We start from the raw sequence: 22,488 nt of genomic DNA, 5'->3' as shown, positions 1-22,488 counted from the left end.
CAGAATGATAAAAGTGAACAAACCAAAATCCCTAGCCTTACAAAAGATATGAATAGTTTTAATAAAATACAAATAGATGTTAAGATACACCTAACAGGACAAGGGTTGGCAAACTCTGGCCCCTCAAGTCAAATCCAGTCCACTGCTTGGTTTTATAAATAAAGTTTTATGGAAACACAGCCATGCACGTTGGTTTACATCTGGTCTGTGGCTGGTTCGGAGCTACAACTGCAGAGCTGCCAAAAAGCAAAAAAAATAAAAAATAAAAAAATAAAAAAATAAACTTACCGTCTGGTGCTTTACAGAAAAAGTTTACCAATCCTTGCTATAAGTCATCATTTGAGTCTTCTTGCTTCTTTAAAAGTGCAAGAGGACAAGCTAATCTCAAATGTTAATGCAAAATTAAGACACAATGTCCTCTATCTTTTGCTAAAGAGGACAGTAAAAAGCATATATTCACACTTTCTTCGACAGATATTAAAAGAAAAAAATTGTTTAGTTCAAACTACTTTTCCTAAAATATATTTTTTGTCTATGTAAGTCAAGAGAAAATCAGGTACCTGTTTTCTGGGCAGAATCTTCCACAGTTAAGTCAGAACTACCCTGAAGTTTTGTTCCAGAAATTTTTGAAGGTGTGGAATTATTCTGCCTGGAGGTATCTTTCCATAATGGTGTTAGAAGTTTAGCCTAAAATATAGTATTTTTTAAGAGTGTTAACATTCATAACCATTCAAAGTAGTTTTCAAAAAATTCCAATACATTTCTAATGTCCTTTAAAAGTGGTTTAAGTATTGGATTTGCTCCATTTGAAAACAAACACTAAGACCATGAGATCCTACAGTTGAGAGCACACTAAATCATATATCAATTCATAATTCTAACTCAAAAATAACTCTAAATTAAAGTTCTCAAAGCAGGGCCCCCACCCCAGAACAGAGCATCAGCAACACCCCGACACTTGATGGAAATGCAAATTTATCCAGGAACTATGGGGACAAAACCTGCATTTAAACAAACCACACTGTTCATTCTGATGATCACTACAGTTTGAGAATCACTGCTCTAAATCAGGAATCTGCAAACTACAGCTCACTGGACTTCTTATAAAGTTTTATTGGAATGCAACAAACCCATTCACTTAGGTATTGTCCATGGCTCCTTTCATGCTACAGTGGAAGAGCTGAATAGTCCCCACAGAAAATATTTATGATCTTATATGTCCAAAATATTTACAACATTTACTATCTGACCCTTTACAGAACATGTTTGCTGAGTCCTGCCCGAAATTATTCTCTTACACGCCAACACAGAGGAGTGAATTTTGAATGCTAATATTTGTACAAAGTCAGCAATGCCCTCACTGAAATAGCGACAGACTTCCTGCCAGTTGCATAGCTTAAATTTATGGATGCTCAGAGCTTTGATGTTTCTTTGGTGCTTACTTAAACAAAAGCTGTGTCTACTTTAAATTTGTCTTTTGGCCTATTTTTTTAAATTAACATATAATGTATTATTTGTTTCAGAAGTACAGATCTGTGATTCAACAGTCTTGCACAATTCACAGCGCTCACCATAGCACATACCCTCCCCAGTGTCCGTCACCCAGCCACCCCATCCCTCCCACCCCCCTCCACTCCAGCAACCCTCAGTTTGTGTCCTGAGATTAAGAGTCTCTCAGGGTTTGTCTCCCTCTCTGGTTTCATTTTGTTTCATTTTTCCCCTCCCTTCCCCTATGATCCTCTGTCTTGTTTCTCAAATTCCTCCTGACAGTGAGATCATATGGTAGTTGTCTTTCTCTGATTGACTTATTTTGCTTAGCATAATACCCTCTAGTTCCATCCACATCATTGCAAATGGCAAGATTTCATTTTTTGATGGTTGCATAATCTTCCATTGTATATATATTCTGATAACTGATGTCTCATATTGGTTTGAAGTATTCAACATATATTTACATAATTCTTACTCTGGCTCCCAGGTTTAAACTATGAACTTTGTCAGTACAGAATATGACAGCCCCTTAGAGTCACAGAGAGCAGCTGTTAGAAGGAAACAGGTGGGGAGACAACTGTGACTGGAGTTCTAACCACAGTATATGTCTGCGTGGGGTGGGGGCAGGGTGCTGTTGACGCCATCAGAATCCCAGCAACCACCCCCTCAGAAAACACACGGACTTGGCACTGGATCTGCAGTCTTTATGAATCTCATTTGACAAGAGACAAAAACCAACTGTTGAGAGGGGTGATTCAGCTATTAAGAGGAAAATGTGGCTTTGAATTTGTCTGGACAGCACCAGTGTTCGTATTTTTAGCTATGTTGCTTGAGACAAGGAAAACCAAAACGAATTAAGAAACTCTGAGGATTTATTCAATATTCATATAAGCCTGAAGTCATTTCAACCACTTACAAAATAAAGATTTAAATGTTTAAATCATTAAAAACTTTAGAAGTAACATGTCAGCAAACTGAAAACTAAGGGAAGAATTAAACCAAGAAGTTCATTTTAAAATGTAAATTGAAAGAGCAGATATTTACAGGAATATAGCCCAGATTTTAGCATCATCCATAATAAACATCTTGCAACCAAATCTGGGAACAATGAAGAAAGATCCTAAGTCTTCTTTACCCAAGATTTAAACTAAACTTTTACAAGTCCTTGCAGTTTCTATTGACAGTGATGTATGTACCAACAAAGTGGTTTGTTATCCTCATAATCCTGAAAGGAGGTTTTTTTTTTTTTTTTTTTTTTTGAGAAATAAATGAAATTTAACCCTAAACAGATTGACCTGTTTCATGTTCATGCTAATGGCCACACGGCAGCCCAGATAATTTTACTTACTTGGTCTTTCTCATGGTCACTGCCACTGCTGGGAGGGGAAAATGGCAAAACTAAAAGAAAAAGAAGTATACAATGGATAAGTTTGCTCATGAGCAATAACAACAACAAAAAACCCAGCTCATTTCCCCCTTTCCCGAGAGTATTCCTGTCCATGCTAGAAGCCATTCCCAAATCCTGAAGCTTGCTCAAACGCCTAGCTCTTAAGATCCCTTTCTAATTATCTACCTTGTTCCTGAGCTCCTACCACCAGTGTGAATTCTCTGCTCTAGACCCTGCCTCTGATGCTCTCCTCATGTCAATTTGTCCTTGAACTTTTACCTAATTTAGAATGCTTCCCCTTCTGCACACCTCTTTGCATACTATTCTTTCCCAAGGCTTGGCTCAAATCCTACCCGCCTCTTCCTGGAAGCTTTTCCTAATGATTCCAGCTCATGTTAGATTCTTATCTGAACTCCTAACTCCATTTATCTATAGCTCATATTTAACAATTATTGGTCAATTCCATATTCTTTTGCACTGTTTCATGTATGTACATTTTGTCTTTCTAATGTAACTGTAGCAGGGAAGGGGGATCGCATAATCACTTTTTTTTGGTACCCTCCTTCCACCACATAACTGAAAAATTATTTGAAAAATGACTTGAAAGAAGACATGTACCAAACTTACCTCTTAGGCTCTTTCTGATTCTTGTCTTTTTTCTACTAGAATATGGTTTTAGGGATTTCTTTTTTTGGTGACTGGTCCAAGATAGTTCACTGGTACTACTACTTGAATCTTGATTACTCTCTGAGAATAGGTGTTTCCTGTAATTAGACTTTTATGAACATGGATGATAAATGAGTGCTATTAAAAAGGTGCTATTTCCCTTTATGTACAATTAAACATATCACTACAAAGTTAGACAAAAGAGAAGTACCTCCTTCTAGAAGACTGGGATCTCATATAATAAAAAGGCACAGTGGTAATAAGGAGAGGGGAGGAAAAAGAAGAAACAGATTTCATTAGTCAATTCTCAACCAAGCTGCTATTGTAAAGGATGACAGGGGAAAAAAAAAAAAAAAAAAAAGAATCCTCTCTCATCAATTAGTTTCAACTGAAAGGATCATACATAGGTAATTCTTCAAAAGCTGATGCACCTGCATATCATGCTAACACTATACCTTCAAAATATTAACCAAAATGACAAAAGAATTTATAAGAATAATTTTTGCAATGACAAGCTTGTCTACATTTTAAGGAAACTAAAATAAAACAAGGGGGTCATTTCTATTTAAACCTGAAGTATTTTGAAATTAAGACTAGACTGTCAAGGTAAATTTAATCTCTTCAATGATTTAACTGGCTTTGTGTATTTTTTAAGTCTTTTTCTGTTTTTGGATTAGTTTTTGTAAATGCTGTGACAAAGAATATTTATGCTTAATTTTAACGTGGAATTTGTTTTTATTTTAACAAAAAGAATACTCTAGTTGAACTCTGATTTGCCCCTCCAGGGGGCCCAGTCCTAAATCACCAGTGCCTCAATAGAAACTGTACCATTCCGCTGGTAACAGCTCATTCTTGCTTTAAGGCAGGGAGGATTCTTACAAATCCAAACATATTAAGTGGTGACGTAGCTCAAATAGTCTTCTCAAATATGAAATGCATCAGCTGGAAGAGACACCCTGTGCCTGGGATAGCAAAATGCAGAGCCATCTCCAAGGCCATCACTACATCAGGGTGAAACCAGGCACCACCCTTGTTTATGATGGCATGACCCACAACTTTTAAGGTGGGTGAGGGTGAGTGATCTATTTTTGAAATGAATTGATTGTTGAAGACCCAATTATTCCTACTGTAAAATGTTTAGCAGTTCAACATTTTCTAGAGAAGGTCACTTTTAAAAGGAATCTTACAAGTGAGGCCTATTTGCAATTTATACTTATGGGGGAATAGCTTGGCGGGGGGCCCCCACATTTGTTCCACAGTTCAGCCCAGAGTCTTATAAAGAGCAAACATTACTTCATTTCATGCACACAATTAAAAAAAAAAAAAACCACGCAACAAGGCTTTGCCAGTTTCTTTGGTTTATATAAAAAGGTGTTGAAAGTTAATTACAAAACAAAAATCTAGACCAGTGGCTCTTAAATTTGGCTACATATTAGAATCATCAGAGGGGGCTTTAAAAAGAATCCCTGTGTCTTGAGCATTACCCCAGATCAATTAAGTTAGAATCTTTGGGGGGAAGGGATCCAGTCTTCAGTAGTCTCATCAACTTTCCTGGTGGGATTCCAACTCAAGCCTAAGCAGCAGAGAGTGAGAGCCATCGCTAAAAGCAAGCCAGATCTCAATTTTTTTTTTAAGATTTTTTTATTTATCTGAGAGGGAGGGAGAGAGAGAGAGAGAGAACGCTCGTGCACACGCAAAACAGTACCAGCAGCGGGAACAGCAGAGGGAGAGGGAGAAGCCCACTTCCTGCTGAGCAGGGAGCCTGATGTGGGACTCGATCCCAGAACTCTGGGATCATGACCTGAGCAGAAGGCAGACACTTAATGACTGAGCCACCCAGGCGCCCTGAAAAGAATTTCTTTTCAACTCATTAACATTTCTGGTTCTATTCAGGATAAATTTCAGGTAACGGAGGATCTTTAACACTTCTACTTATCTTAACAAAGCAAGAATCAACTTTCCATTTAAAAATGAAATAATTTTATAATAACTTTAAGATAAATGTAACTGGAGATAATAAAGACCAGAGCAGTGACAAATTTTCAAGATGACACGCAAATAACTGAAATTTAGGAAGTACCGCCTTAAAACAAGAAAGGTTACTCCCTTACCAACATCCTTGTTTCCTGCTTTCTCTCACCCTGCGAAGTAGAATCTGCCCTAAAACAAATTAGATCAAATGAACAGAACAGCACCAACACCAGCTTCTTCCTCCCTCATCACCCAGCCCTAACTTTTTTTTTTTCCTTTCTGTGCCCTTTGTCTGATCAGGAGCCCAGTGCTTGGGAAGTACCCCATCCTGCAGACAGACTTCCCTTGCAATCCATTTCCATAGATTCTCTGCCAGATAACAACTGGTCATTTAAAACAAAGCAACCTTTGTGGAGCCCCTTCTCTGTCAGGCATACAAAGAACAGGAAGGCCAAGTTAAAATCAGTATGGAAGCAAGGTGGTGTAGCAATGCTACAGAGTGGTATTTTCTGGCTGGCTTTTCCTTAGAATCAAAAGGGGAATTTAACAAGAACACTTTTCTCAATAATCAGTGAATATTGAGCAATTTTTCATATACCTGTTGGCCATTTGTAGGTCTTTGGAGAAATGTCTATTCAAGTCCTTTGCCCACGTTTTAAATTGGGCTTATTTTTAGCTATTGAGTTGTAGGAGTTCTTCAGATATTTTGGAAATTAACTCCTTATTGGATATATGGTATGATATTATTTAAAAAAAAAAAAAAACCCAAATAACAAGTATTGGTGAAAACGTGGAGAAATTGGAACACTTACACATTGTTTGTAGGAGTGTAAAATGGTATAGCCACCATGAAAAACAAGTTCCTCAAAAAAAAAAAAATTAAAAATAGAACTATCCTATGATCCAGCATCCCACTTCTGGGTATATATCCAAAAGAAGCATTATTTACAATAGCTAAGTTATGGAAACCATCTAAATGTCCATCAGTGGGTAAACAGATAAAATGAGGTGTATGTATATTATACACACATGAACACTATTCAGCCTTAAAAAGGAAATCCTGAAATATGCACCAACATGGATAAACTTGGAAGATATTTTAATTCATGAAATAAGCCAGTCACAAAAGGACAAATACAACATGATTCTGCTTATAGGAGATATCTAAAATAGTTAAACAATAGCAATAGAATAGAAAGGTGAGTAAAAGGGGCTGGAGAAATATAGAGTTGTTGTTCAACAGGTATAAAGTTTTGCAAGATGCAAGATAAGTTTTAGAGATCCGTTGTTTAGCACCGTGCCTGCAGTTAACAATACCATGTTCTGCTCTTAAAAATGTGTTAAGATGGTAGAACTCATGTTAAGTGTTGTCATAATGAAAAACAGAAAGAAATGAAAAAGCTAATGCACCCATATTTCTGGGCAACCATTGACCTACTTTGTCTCTATAAATTAGTTCGCATTTTCTAGTATTTTATATGAATGGAATCATACAACATGTGCACTTTTTGTCTCGTTTCTTTCATTTGGAGATTCATTCATGTTCTATACGTCTATCTATCTATCTATCTATCTATCTATCTATCTATCTATCTCGGTTGTTTTTTCCTTTTTATTTCTGAGTAGTAGTCCATCATATGGATATACCAAAATCTGTTTATGCACTCATCTATTAATGGACATTTGGGTTGTTTCTAGTTTGGGATTTTTACAAATAAAGCTGCTATAAACATTCATTTGTGTGGACATACGGTGTCACTTGTCTTGGGTAGACAGCTAGAATTGGGATAACTAGACCATAAAATATGTGCATATTTACCATTTTAAAAAACCACCAACAGTGTATAAATTTCCAGTTGCTTCATATCCTCACCAGCACTTGGTATAATCTGTATTTCCCATTTTAGCTGCTCTACTACATGTATGGAAGCATCTTATAATTTTAGTTTATATTTCCTTAATAGCTAATAAGGTTGAACAAGTACTTATCTACCAACTATAGCTCTTTCTTAAAGAAAGAGCTGGTCAAGCCTTTTGCCAATATTTTTGTTGGGTTGTATTTTTGTTATTGAATTTTGAGAGTACTTAATATATTTTGGGTACAAGTACTTTATCAAATATTTGCTCTACAATATTTTCTTTGGAGTGACTGGGTAGCTCAGTTGGTTAAGCATCTGACTCTTGGTTTCAGCTCATGATCTTGTGGCCATGGGGTCAAGCCCCGAGTCGGGCTCTGTGCTCAGTGCAGAGTCTGCTTCAGTTTCTCTTTCCCTCTCCCTCACTCACTAATAAATAAAATCTTTAAAAACAAAAAACAAATATTTTCTTCAAGTGTGTGGCTGGTCCCTTAATTCTCTCAAGAGTGTTTTTGTTTTTGAAAAGTAGTTTTTAGGGCGCCTGGGTGGCTCAGTTGGTTAAGCGACTGCCTTTGGCTCAGGTCACGATCCTGGAGTCCCGGGATCGAGTCCCGCATCGGGCTCCCTGCTCAGCAGGGAGTCTGCTTCTCCCTCTGACCCCCCCCCACCATGTGCTCTCTCTCATTCTCTCTCTCAAAATAAATAAAATCTTTTTTTAAAGAAAGTAGTTTTTAATTTTGATTAAGCTCAATTTATCAGTTTGTTTCTTTATGGGCCATACATTGGTGTTACAGCTAAAAAATCTTTGCCTAATGGAAGGTCACAAATATTTTTTTCTTATGCTTTCTTTCAAATAGGTTTTTACATTTGAATCCATTTTTAGTTATTTTTTTATATGGTGGAATGTAAAGACTTAAGATAATTTATTTTGTTGTATATATGGAGAGTCAATGGTTCCAGGGCCATTTGTTAGAAAAAAATGATCATTTCTCCACTGAACTATCCTTGCATCTTTGTCACATGTCAACTGTCCATATATGCATGGGAAGACTGGCCTGCTCTGTTGTACTTATTTATCTACCTTTATGGCAGCAACATACTCTCTTGATTACTGTAGCTTTATACAAAGTCTTGAAACATAGAGTGTATTAGCCATTTTGTATTTATTTTTGAAATTTGTTTTGGAGGTACAGGTCCCTTAAATTCCCATCTGAAATCTAAAAATACCTTGCCAATTTTTAAAAACAAAAAACAACCATCTCTGCTGGAATTTGAATTAGGTTTGTATTAAGCCTATAGATCAATTTGAGAAGAACTGGCACCTTACCAATATGGATTGAGTCTGCCATCCCACGAACACAGTATCTCTCTCCATTTATTTAGATCTTCCTTAATAGCTCTCAGCAATACACTGTACTTTTCAGTGTAAAAGTCTTACAAATCTTTTGCCAAATTAATCCTTAAGTATGTCATTTTTCATACTTTTGTAAATGGTGTTACTTTTCAAAAAAATTTGTTGCTAGCATATAGAAAGTTGATTTTTGTATTTCAATCTTGTATCCTTTAATTTTGTTAAATTTACTTATTAGGCCTTTAATAATTAATTGCAACAAAGTTGCAGGATACAAAATGAACACACAAAAGTCAGTTGTGTTTCTATACACGAACAAAGAGCAATCTGCAAAGGAAATTAAGACAATTTCATTTACAATAGCATTAAAAATAATACATTACTTAGGCATATACTCAAGGAGGCGAAAAATGGAAAGACAGTCCACGTCCATGGATTGGAAGACAATATTAAGATGTCAATACTACACAAAGCAATCTACAAATTCAATTCAATCCTATAAAAATCCCGATTTTTTTTTCAGAAAGAGGAGAACCCATTCTAATAGTCATAGGATGTCCCAAGGGACCTAGAAATGCCAAACAATCTTAAGAAACAAGAACACAGTTGAAGATCCCACACTTCCTGATTTTAAAACTTACTACAAAATCATACATACAATGGAATATTACTCAATCTTAAAAAGGAAATTCTAACTAAAGTTACAACACGAATAAATCTTGAAGACATTATGCTAAGTGCACTTAGCATAATGAAATAAGCCAGACACAAAAGGACAAACACTGTAGGATTCCATTTATATGGTACACATACTGTAGTCAAATTCAGAGACAGAAATTAATTGGTAGTTGCCAGGGGATAGGGGAGGGGAAAGTAGGGAACTATAGTTTAATGGGTACAGAGTTACATTACAAAAAGAAAAAGGAAAAAAAAAACCAGACCAATATTCCTGATGAACATAGATGCAAAAATGCTCAAAGAAAATCAGCAAACTGAATTCAATACATGGAAAGGATCATTGACCACAATCAAGTGGTATTTACTTCAGGGATGCAAAGATGGTTCAATATCCACAAATCAACCACATTAACCAAATGAAGGATAAAAGTAATATGATCATCTCAAAAGATGCAGAAAAAGCATTTGACAAAATTCTACATCTAGTCGTGATAAAAACTCTCAATAAAGTTTAAAGGGAACATACCTCAGCATAATAAAGACTATATATGATAAACCCCCAGCTAACATCAAACTCAATGGTGAAAGGCTGACACCTTAGAGTACTAAGATCAGAATCAAGACAAAAATAAGGATGTCCACTGTCACCACTTTTATTCAACATAATACTGGAAGACCCAGCTGCAGCAATCAGACAAGAAATGAATACAAATTCATAAGAAGTAAAACTGTCACTATTTGCAGATGACATACTATATATAGACTGTAAAGACTAGAATGATTATTAGAATAAATGAATTCAGTAAAGTTGCAGATACAAAATATACAGAAATCTATTGCATTTTTACACATTAATAACAAACTAGCAGGGAGGTTAATAAAACAACCCATATACAATTGCACCAAAAAAATACCCCAAAATAAATTTAACCAAAGAAGTGAAAGACCTGTACTCTGAAAACTATATGACACTAGTGAAAGATAATAAAGATGACACAAATAAATGGAAAGTCATAAGTGCTCCTGGATTAGAATATTGTTAAAATGCCCATACTATCCAAAGCACTCTACAGATTCAATACAATCTCCATCAAAATACCATAGTATTTTTAACTAGAACAAATAATCCTGAGATTTGTATGGAAACACAAAAGACCCCAAATAGCCAAAGCAATCTTGAGAAATAGGAAGAAAAATGGAGGTATCACAATCCCAGATTTCAAACTATACTACAAAGCTGTAGTAATAGAAACAGTATGGTACTGGCACACAAACAGACACATAGATCAATAGAACAGTCCAGAAATAAGTCCAGACTTATATGGTCAATTAATCTACAGTAAAGGAGAGAAGAACATACTATGGGGAAAAGACAGTCTCTTCAATAAATGGTGTTGATGAAAACAATGAATCATGGAACACTACATCAAAAACTAATGACGTACTGTATGGTGACTAACATAATAAAATCAAATTAAATTAAAAAATAAATAAAATAAGTGGTGTTGAGAAAACTGGATAGCTACATGCAAAAGGATGAAACTGGACCACTTTCTTATGTCATACAAAAAAAATAAACTCAAATAGAATAAAGACCTAAATAGAAGACCTGAAACCATAAAACCCCTAGAAGGAAGCATAAGCAGTAAACTCTTGGACATTGGCTATAACAATGTTTTTCTTGGTCTGTCCCAGCTCAAAGGAAGGGAAACAAAAGCAAAAACAAAACGTTGGGACAATACCAAAATAAAAAGCTTTTGCACAGCAAAAGAAACCATCAACAAAAGGAAAAGAAAACCTACTTAACGAAAGAAGGTACATGCAAGTGATTTATCTTGTAGGGAGTTAGTAATCAAAATATATAAAGAACTCATATAAGTCAACACAAAAAGACAAATAATTACAAAATAGGTGGAGGACCTGAATAGACATTTTCCCAAAACCAACATACAGATGACCATCACTCATCATCAGGGAAATGCAAATCAAAACTGCAATGAGATATCACCTCACACATGTCGGAATGCATGCCTAGTATCAAACAAGAAATAAGTGTTGGTGAGGATGTGGAGAAAAAGTGGGAATGTAAATTGGTACAGCCACTATGGAAAACAGTATGGCATTTCCTCAAAAAATTAAAATAGAAATACCATATAATCCAGCAATTCCACTTCTGGGTATTTACCTGAATAAAACAAAAACACTAATTTGAAAGATATATGTGCCCCTATGTTTACTGCAGCATTATTTATAATAGCCAAGACATGGAAGAAACCTAAATGTCCACCAATAGATAAAAGGATAAAGATGATGTGGTATATATACGCAATGGAATATTACTCAGCCATAAAATGATGGAATCTTGCCATTTGTGACAACACGGACGGACCCAGAGGGTATTCTGCTAAGTGAAATAAATCAAAGAGAAATACCATAGGATTTCACTTACATGTGGAATCTAAAAAAAATAAAACAGATTCTTGAATACAGCAACAAACTTGTGGTTGCCTGGGGGGGGGCGGGGGGGGGGCAAAATAGGTAAAGGAGATTAAAAGGTACAACCCCCCAGTTATAAAATCAATCGTGGGGATGGAAAGTACAGCACAGGAAATGTAGTGAATAATATTGTAATGATTTTGTACGGTGACAGATGGTAAGTACACATGGTGAGCATTTTGTAATGTATATAATTATTGAATCACTGTTGTACACCTGAAACTAATGTTGTATGTCAACTATACAAAACAATGGATAAAGAGTTTGTTTTGCAAGATGAAAGGGTTCTGTGGATTAACTAGTGGGGATGATCGCACAATGTAAATGTACTTAATGCTACTGAAATGTACACCTAGAAATGGTTGAGATGATAAATTTTATGTTGTGCATTTTAAAACTTTTAAAAATATACATGTTAAAAATTATTAGTTCACAATTGATGGACACTTGGGCTGCTTCCATAGTTTGGTTATTGTAAATAATGCTGCTATAAACACAGGGGTGCATATATCCCTTTGAATTAGTGTTTTTATATTTTTTGGGTAAATATCCAATAGTGAGATTGCTGGATCATAGGGTAGTGTTATTTTTAACATTTTCAGACACGTCTATACTGTTTTCGACAATGGCTGCGCCAATTAGCATTCCCACCAACAGTGCAAGGGGGTTCCTTTTTCCCCACATCCTCACCAGCACTTGTTGTGTCTTGTGTTTTTGATTTTGGCCATTCTGACAGATGTGAAGTGATAGCTCATTGTGGTTTTGATTTGCATCTCCCTGATGAGGGATGTTGAACATCTTTTCATGTGTCTATTGGCCATCTGGATGTCTTTGGAGAACTATCTGTTTATGGCTTCTCATTTTTAATGTGATTATTTGTTTTTGGGGCGTTAAGCTTTTATCAGTTCTTTATATATTTTGGATACTAACCCTTTCAGATAGGTCATTCGCAAATATCTTCTCCCATTCCATAGGCTGTCTTTTAGTTTCTTTGGTTTCCTTCACTGTGCAGAAGTTTTTTATTTTGCTATAGTCCCAGTTTATTTTTGCTTTTATTTCCCTTGTCTCCAGAGACATATCTAGAAAAATGTTGCTATGGCTGTGTGCTCTTCTAGGATTTCTATGGTTTCAGGTCTTACATTTAGGTCTTGGCTATATTTTGAACTTATTGTTGTGTATGGCAAAAGAAAGTGGTCCAGTTTTATTCTTTTACATGTGGCTGCCCATCCACTTTTCGCAACACCATTTGTTGAAAAGACTTGTTCCCATTGTATATTCATTTCTCCTTTGTCGAAGATTAATTGACCATATAATTGAGGGCTTATTTCTGGGTGTTGTTCTATTCCACTAAGCTGTGTCAATTTTTATGCCAGTACCATACTGTTTTGATTACTGCTTTGTAATATAAACTGAAATCTGGAATTGTGTTACCTCCAGTTTCATTTTTTTCAAGATTGCTTTGGCTATTCACTGTCTTTTGTGGTTCCATACAAATTTTAGGATTGTTCTAGTTCTGTGAAAAATGCTGTTGGTATTTTGATAGGGATTGCATTAAGGCTGTAGATTACTTTGGGCAATATAGACATTTTAATATTTGTTCTTCCAACCCATGAGCATGGAATGTCCTTCCATTTCTTTGCATCATCTTGAATTTCTTTTGCCAATGATTTATAGTTTTTAGAGTATAGGTTTTTCACCTCTTTGGTTAAGTTTATTCCTAAGTATTTTATTTTCTTTTTTAAAGATTTTATTTGAGAGAAAGAGTATGACAGAGAAAGGGGAACCCTCCTACACTGTTAGTGGGAATGCAAGGTGGTGCAGCCACTCTGGAAAACAGCATGGAGGTTCCTCAAAAAGTTGAAAATAGAGCTACTCTATGACCCAACAATTGCACTACTGGGTAGTTACCCCAAAGATACAAATGTAGTGATCTGAAGGGGTACATGCACCCCAATGTTTATAGCAGCAATGTCCACAATAGCCAAACTATGGAAAGAGCCAAGATGTCCATCAACAGATGAATGGATAAAGAAGATGTGGTACATGCATACAATGGATTATTATGCAGCCATCAAAAATATGAAATCTTGCCATTTGCAATGACGTGGATGGAACTAGTATTATGCTAAGTGAAATAAGTCAATCAGAGAAAGACAAGTATCATATGGTCTCACTGATATGAGGAATTCTTAATCTCAGGAAACTGAGGATTGGAGTGGTGGAGGGTGGGAGGGATGGGGTGGCTGGGTGATGGACATTGGGGAGGGTATGTGCAATGGTCAGCACTGTGAATTGTGTAAGACTGATGAATCACAGACCTGTACCTCTGAAACAAATATGTTATATGTTAAAAAAAAAAAAAAAAAGGGAAGAAGATAGTAGGAAGGGAAAAATGAAGGAGGGGAGATCAGAGGGGGAGATGAACCATGAGAGACTATGGACTCAGAAACAAACTGAGGGTTTTAGAGGGGAGGGAGGTGGGGGAATGGGTTAGCCCGGTGATGGGTATTAAGGAGGGCACGTATTGAATGGAGCACTGGTGTTATACACAAACAAGGAATCATGGAACACTACATGAAAAACTAATGATGTAATATATGGTAACTAACATAAAATTAACAAAAGAAAAAAAAAGAGCATGAGCAATGGGGAGGGACAGAGGGAGGGAGAAGCAGACTCCACACTAAGCAGGGAGTCTGATGTGGGGCTCAATCCTGCAACCCTGAGATCATGACCTGAGCCAAAGGTAGACACTTAACAGACTGAGCCACACAGATGCCCCAATATTTTACTGTTTTTGGTACAATTGTCAATGGGATTGTTTTCTTAATTTCACTTTGTGCAGTTTATTATTGTATAGAAATGCAACAGACTTCTGTACATTGATTCTGTATCTTGTGACTTTACTGAATTCATTTACCAGGTCTAGTATTTTTTCGGTGGAATCCATAGGATTTTCTCTATATAGCACCATTTATTTTTTAATCATGATAAATGTATTTTTTGAGACGTGTACTCTTTAATCCCCATCTCCAATTTCCCCCATCCCCTACCCATCTCTTCTCTGGTAACCATCAGTTTGAGAAGTTGGCTGGGAAGAGGACAAGAGTAGGAGGGCTCTAAGCTCACTTTGTCCCATGAATACAACTAGATAACACCCATGTCAGCATAAATAATCCCCCCCCACAAAAAAAATAAACAACGCAAAGAATGACAGAACAAACTACACCAAGGCAGGGAAGAGGTCACATGAAAGAAGGGAATGAAATAGACAGGGGCCAACCAACCGCAGGGGAGACTGGGCCAGTGTTGCAGAGAAGGGCAGAAACCAGACTTTCACACTGGGGGGCCCATGAACAGGAAGGCCAAATCTCCGTAATATTTGCTTTTGAAAATGAGAGGCTATATTTGTAAGTTTTTAAAACCAGCAGGACTCAAAGCTTGGAATTTTAAAAATTGGCAGGCTTGGATCTGAGAAGTAGAGTCCCCATTCTCAAAGAGACAGCAGGAGAAATAGCCTGTGCATATACAGCATAGAACTAGGAGCTTGGATAATGCTGGGGACTGATGGGAGGGTGTTTTGCTCATCTCAGAGTGGCCTAGAGGGACAGGGATCATGAGGGGACCCCCTCCAGGAGGAAGGGAGCTGGCAGATGCCATTTCCCTCTCCCATGCCCCGACATAACCAATGGCCACCTAAGCATCCCTGACACCACTTACCTAACTTGCTCGCACCAAACCCCAACTCCCTGTACTCCCACCCTACACACTTCAGTGAATCATCCCTTCCCAGTCACACCTGCCTCAGTCTTGGCACTACAGGCCCCCTTCCCTAGAAGACCAGCACAAACACTGCCAACACCACATCTCCTGACTCCCACATCTCGTAGGAACTCAGAGCAGTGGCAAGGGCAGGTCTTGTTTTGCAAACAGACCACCATACACCTTGCTGCTCACAATAGGCGGAGAGTGTCTACAGACAACTGAAGGTAAAAGAGGCCAAAACTCAAAAGCAGAGCATACACAAAACACAAGACACTCCCTGAAGTGTTAGTCCCTGGGAAATGGGACACTGTACTGCAGGGCACTACAGAACCTCCTCTTCATAAGGCTATTATCATTAGGAGCAAGAGAAGTAACTGACTTTCCTAACACATAGAAACAGACACAGAAAGCCAGACAGAATGAGACGACAGAGAAACTACTTTCAAATGAAAGAACAGAACAAAACCACAGTAAGAGACCAAAGCAACACAGATATAAGTAATATGCCTGCTAGAGAATTTAAAGTAATGATCATAAAGATAATCACTGGACTTGAGAAAAAAGTGGAGAACATCAGTAAGCCCCTTAACACAGAGATTAGAAAGAACCAATCAGATAAAAATTCAATACATGAAATTTTAAAAATACAGTGATGGAATAAATAGCAGTCTAGATGAAGCAGAGGAATAAATTAATGACTTAGAAGAGTAATGGAAAGTAATTAAGCTAAATGAAAGAGAATTATGCTAAACAGAATAGACTGAGGGAACTCAGTGACTTCATCAAAATACTAACATTCATATTATAGGAGTTCTAGAAGAAGAGAGAAAAGGGGGCAGAAAATTTATCTGACGAGATCATACCTGAAAACTTCCCTAATCTGGGGAAGGATAAAGATATCCAGACCCAGGAGGCACAGAGATCCACATAAAAATTCAACCCAAGGAGGTCCACACCAAGACACAAAGTAATTAAAATGGCAAAAAGTAGTGGTAAAGAAAAAAATAAATAAAGCAGCAAGAGAAAAGACGACAGTTACATACAAAAGAAACCCCTTAAGGCCATGGGCAAATTTTTCAGCAGGAACTTTGCAAGCCAGAAAGGAGTAACAGGATATATTCAACATGCTAAAAGAAAAAACTTGCAACCAAGAATACTCTATCCAGCAAGGCTGCAATTCAGAATAGAAGGAGAGATAAAGAGTTTCCCAGACAAAAACTAAAGGATGTCAAGTCACCTCTAAACCAGCCCTACAAGAAATATTAAAGGGAACTCTTTGAGTGGGAAGGAAGACTATAAGTAAAAAATGAAAAACAAAAGCAGTAAAAATAAAATTTCTATAAAATTCAGAAAGGGATTCATAAAAGGTTGTAAAATATGATACCATATACATAAAATGTGGGCGACAGAGGTTTAAGTTTAATCACTAAAGAATGGGTTTAAACTCAAGTGACCATCAAGTTAATATAGACTGCTATATGCAGAAGATATTATATACAAATCAAATGGTAACCACAAATCAAAAACTACTATGCAAGGAATAAAGAGAAAGGAACCCAAGCATATCACTAAAGAAAGCCCACAAACCATGAAAGAGAGCAAGAGATTTTCAGAGAAAATCTATAGAAACAAAACAAGAAAATGGCAATAAATACATATTTATCAATAATTTTGAATGTAAATGGACTAAATGCTCTTCTTAAAAGAGGATGACAGAGTGGACAAAAAAACAAGACCCATCCATGTACTGCCTACAAGAGACTCATTTCAGACCTAAAGACACCTGCAGATTGCAAGTGAGGGAATGGAGGAACATTTATCATGCAAATGGATGCCAAAGGAAAGCCAGGGTAACAATACTTATATTAAACAAAATAGACTTTAAAACAAAGGCTGTAACATGAGACAAAGAAGGACACTATATAATAATAAAGGGGACAATCCAACAAGAGGATATAACAATTGTACATACTTATGCACCCAACATGGGAGCACCCAAATACATAAAAAAAACATAAAATAAATGATAGTACTACAATAACAGTAGGGGACTTTTACTCCCCACTTATATCAATGGACAGATCATCCAAACAGAAAATCAACAAGGAAACCGTGGCTTTGAATGACACACTGGACCAGATGGATTTAACAGACATTCAGAATATTCCATCCTAAACCTGTAGAATTCACATCCTTTGAGTGCTCATGGAACATTTTCCAGAATAGATCATGTATTGGGTCACAAAACAAGTCTCAACAAATTTAAAAAAAAAAATAGAAGTTCTACCATGCATCTTTTCTGACTACAGTGCTATGAAACTAGAAATCAATGACAAGTAAAAGTCTGGAAAGAATACAAATATGTGGAGGTTAAATAACATGCTATTAAGCAATGAATGGGTCAACCAAGAAATCAAAGAAATTACATGAAAAAATTACATGAAAATGGAAACATAGCTCTCCAAAATCTGTGGAATGCAGCAAAAGTGATTCCAAGAGGAAATTTTTTGCAATACAGGCCTACCTCAAGGAGCAAGAAAAATCTTAAATGGCCCAACCTTGCACATAAGCTAGAAAAAGAACAAACAAAACCCAAACCTAGCAAAAGGAAGGAAATAGTAAAGACTAGGGCAGAAATAAATGATATAGAATCTAAAACAAAAAACAACAGATCTATGAAACCAAAAGATGATTCTTTGAAAAGATTAATAAAATTGATAAACCTCTAGCAAGACTCATTAGAGAGAAAAAGGACCCAAATAAAATTACTAATGGAAGAGGAGAAACCACCACCAACACCCCAGAAATACAATTGTATAAGGGAATATTATGAAAAACTACATGCCAACAAATTGGACAACCTAGAAGAAATGGATAAATTCCTAACAACATAATCTACCAAAACTAAAGCAGGAAGAAATAGAAAATTAGAAGAGACAAATCACCAGCAATGAAATTGGATTAGTCAAAAAACTACCCACCTCCCCCCCAAAAAAAGTCCAGGACCAACAGCTTCACAGGCAAAGTCTACCAAACATTTAAAGAGGAGTTAATTCCTATTCTTCTCAAACTATTCAAAAAAATAAAAGCGGAAGGAAAATTTCCAAATTCATTCAATGATGCCAGTATCACCCTTATACCAAACCCGATAAAGACACCAGAAAAAGAAGAGAACTAGAGGCCAATATCTCTGATGAATATAGATGCAAAAATCTTCAACAAAGTATTAGCAAACCAAATCCAATACATTAAAAAATCATACACCATTATCAAGTAGAATTTATTCCTGGGATGTGAGGGTGATTCAATATTTGCAGAATGATCTATGTGGTATGTCATTTCTAATAAAAATAAAACAACAAATTGAAAGAACCAGGAAGAATTTACAGGAAAGAATTTTCACCTGCCCTGCAAATGTGACAGAAAATTTGTAACAGGCACTTTATGGATGTGATCCTATTGTGTTTTTTCAACAACCCTAAGAGAGGGATTCTGCTATTATCACACATTACAGATGAAGACATGGGGGCCTAGAGGAATTAGTACTGTGTCCAAGTTACATATAAAGCAAAGATTTGAACCCATGTATTTTACCTGGGGACCCAAACTCTTAACCAGATGCTATAGTTGATATTTGCACATATATGGTCAGAATGGGTTAGAAAGCTGCATTTGGGTTTGTGAAGAAATGAAAAAGGTGTTAGATTTGTGTCTTCTACACTCTTATTTTATTTTTATATTAAACCCCAAGTGCATAAATTTGGGTCAGTCATAATATGTAGCTCCTGACAGACTCTTATGATTGGCCCATTCATGGCCAGCCTACTTTCATTCATTTGTTCTTAATAAGGTAATAAACACCAACAAAACCATCACACAACATCAGAACTTGAGCTCTGACAAGGACCCACATCTCTCTTTGTGGTCTTCCCTGAACTGGTGGTCCTCCTGACCCCCTTATCTGAGGTCATCACTATTCTGAATTTGTTTATTATCCCCTTGGTTTCCTTTTTATATAGCCTTTTCATGACTAATATTTTAGAAGTTATTTTTTGTTTTATAAAAAGAGTATCATGCCATATGTAATCTTTTGGGATTTTTCCACTTACATTCACAACTTTACAACCAGAAGTTACAATTTCAAAGCCAGATGAAGTCATCTGCAGAAGAAAGGAGGTGGAAGACGGGAAGACGCACTTCCTGGGGGCAATACAAGGTAGCTGTCACCTTTCACTTTGGCTCAATCCCCTGCAAGTCTTCATCAAACTTAGAATAAAAGCTGGTTCCTTACCTTGGTTTCTAAGGCCAATCCAGTGCGGACCTTGACTATCTCGCTGACCTTCCCTCACACCATGTCCCCCTCACTTGCTATGCTTACCAGTGTGGTCCTTTTTCTGTTCCTTAGCCATTCTTGCTTCAGAGCCTGAGCTAGCTGTCCTGTTCTACTTGCTTTTCAGTTTCACCTTAACTGTTACCTTCTCAGAGGAGCCTTTAATGACCACCCAAGCTAAGAAAGCCCCTGTCACACAGCCCTGCTTTATTTTGGTTTTAGCGCCCCAGGCATTTTTTGTTTATTATCTGATTTTCCCCTCTATAAGAAGAAAATCTTGTATAAGTTAAGCTTAATATCTAGTGTAAATCTCTGGGGACCCCCAACACCCATTCAGAAGTTCATAAAGTCAGAAACAACTTAAGACTTTATTTGCACTTTTCACTGTGTTGACATTTACTCTGTTGGTGCAAAAGCAAGGATGTCTAGATCTCTTGATGCCTTAACATGGGTCATGGTAGTCCGGTACTAGCGGTCATTGGGTGTTTTACCATCTCACACTTTCAAGGAAAAAGAAAAACCAGTCCAGTTTCACTTAAGAATACCTTGGGAAAACAGTAAAAATTATCACCTTTATTAAATCTCAACCCTTGAGTATGTGTCTTTTTATATTCTGTGGGATTAAATGTGAGGGACACATAGAGCACTTCTGTTACACACATAAGTACAAAGGTTGTCTCAAGGAAAAGGACCTCTGTGATCATTTGAGTCACGAGATGGACTAGCAATTTTTTTTCTCCATGAAACACTAATTTTAGGTGAAAGAATAACTGACAGCTGATGGCAGAGATTTTCTCAAAAACAAATGAAGTGAGCCTAACAGAACTGATGATATATTTTGCCAAGGATAAAATTCAAGCTTTTCAGTAAAAATGTGAGTTTGAAAAATTCAGATCTGCCAACACAACACTTCCCAATACTTAAGGCATTTCTGATGAAATTGACGGTGATATTAATGTGATTTTTTTATCTTGGATAATAAAATGCATCCAAATTTTTAAAAGCTAAGATTTTATAATCAGCTAATGAATGATGTCACAAAATCTTACATTTGTAGAAGATCGATTCAAATTGCAAGACAGACCAATGGATTTTAATGAAACTAATAAATTCATCGAGACAAAATGCAGGGGAAGATGGTGGAATAGGAGGATCCTAAGCTCACTTCATTCCACGAATGCACCTAGATAACAGCCACATCGGTGCAACTAACCCAGAAAGTGGCCCAAAGACTAGCAGAACAGACTGTCCATGGTTAATCAGAGAGAGGAAGCCACATCAAAAACAGTGAGAAGGGCATAGTGGGGATATCAGGAACCGAACTCCCATCAAGGATACCACACGGATGGAGAAGGAAGAGAAGTAGACTCCACACCAGGCACCCCAGGCATGGGGGACCTGCATAGGGAAGAGGAGTCCCCACAACATCTGGCTGTGAAAACCAGTTGGGCTTACCTCTGCGAGTTTTTACAATTAGTGGCATTTAATTCTGGGTACTCTAAAAATCAGTGGGCTTGGCTCTGGGAAGGCTGGAGAAGTGGTGTGATAGGAAACAGTCTCCACCATCAAAGACCCAGTATAATAAACAATCCCTCCAAGATACAGCACAGAAGCAGCAGTTTGAATGGCACTTGGGGTATAGAGGAAGATTTATTATAATCTCAGAATGGGCACTGGAGGACCAGGGATCTCTAGGAGACTTCTCCAAGAACAAAAGAGCTGGTTGGCACCATTCCTCTCCCTCCTCCCCAGCCTAGATACCTGGACACCTGCAGGCATCTAACTTGCGAACCTCATGGACCCCACCCCCACATTCTCCTGTGGATCCATCCATCCCGTTCAACTCACATCCCCCTCAGCAGGAGTCTCTCAAAAGCAGTGCCTGATGCATCTCATTGTGCAAGCGGCCCCAACAGCGACCAACACCATTTCAAAGTGACTCTTGCTCTGGGGAAAACAGGAAGATAACAATACACACCAGTTTTACTGCAGTCCCAGCAGTAAAGGGCTGGGGGCAGACATCTGATCTGACTGCTGGCCCTGCCCACCAATAAAAACCTCAGAGGGGCAGCACAAGGAAAGAGCCCTATAGCTTGGTGGTCACTGCAACCCTGTACTGGGGCAGACATGACTGCAGACCCTGCCCACCAACAAAAGCCACTCAGGGAGAGCGCTCTGCAGTTCAGTGCACCTGCAGGCCCAGCAGATGGTCTGAGGACAGGTATCTGGTCTGACCCAACTGTGCCCAACACTGGTTCCTTAACAGCACAGGAACCAAACATGACACACAATAGGCAAAGTGAGCTATTATAGCTAACTGAAGGTAAACATGGCTCAGCAACAATAGTAGGGTACACACAACACACACAGACATCCCTGAAATGTCTGGTTCTAGTGAATAGGAGACGTTGCACTATAAGACTTCTGTATAAGGCCACTACTTTCAAGAGCAGGAGACACAGCTGACTCTCCTAACACACAGAAATATACACAGAAG

The 22,488-nt window shown here is 37.3% G+C and overlaps 1 protein-coding gene across 1 annotated transcript in view; it reads right to left on the bottom strand.

The window, feature by feature from the left end:
* The window catches only part of SYCP2L (synaptonemal complex protein 2 like), a 114,094-nt gene that overhangs the window by 34,531 nt on the left and 57,075 nt on the right, over positions 1-22,488 (bottom strand). The window contains 5 exon segments of the mRNA XM_025890873.2: positions 561-687; positions 2,840-2,889; positions 3,506-3,653; positions 11,899-11,908; positions 16,423-16,430. Coding sequence (XP_025746658.2) covers positions 561-687; positions 2,840-2,889; positions 3,506-3,653; positions 11,899-11,908; positions 16,423-16,430 — 343 coding nt within the window.

The sequence above is a fragment of the Callorhinus ursinus genome, unplaced genomic scaffold (assembly GCF_003265705.2).
Source record: "Callorhinus ursinus isolate GAN/ISIS: 27379988/994484 unplaced genomic scaffold, GSC_fseal_2.0 scaffold26, whole genome shotgun sequence".
NCBI lineage: Eukaryota > Metazoa > Chordata > Mammalia > Carnivora > Otariidae > Callorhinus > Callorhinus ursinus.
This window is presented reverse-complemented; position numbering and strand designations above follow the sequence as displayed.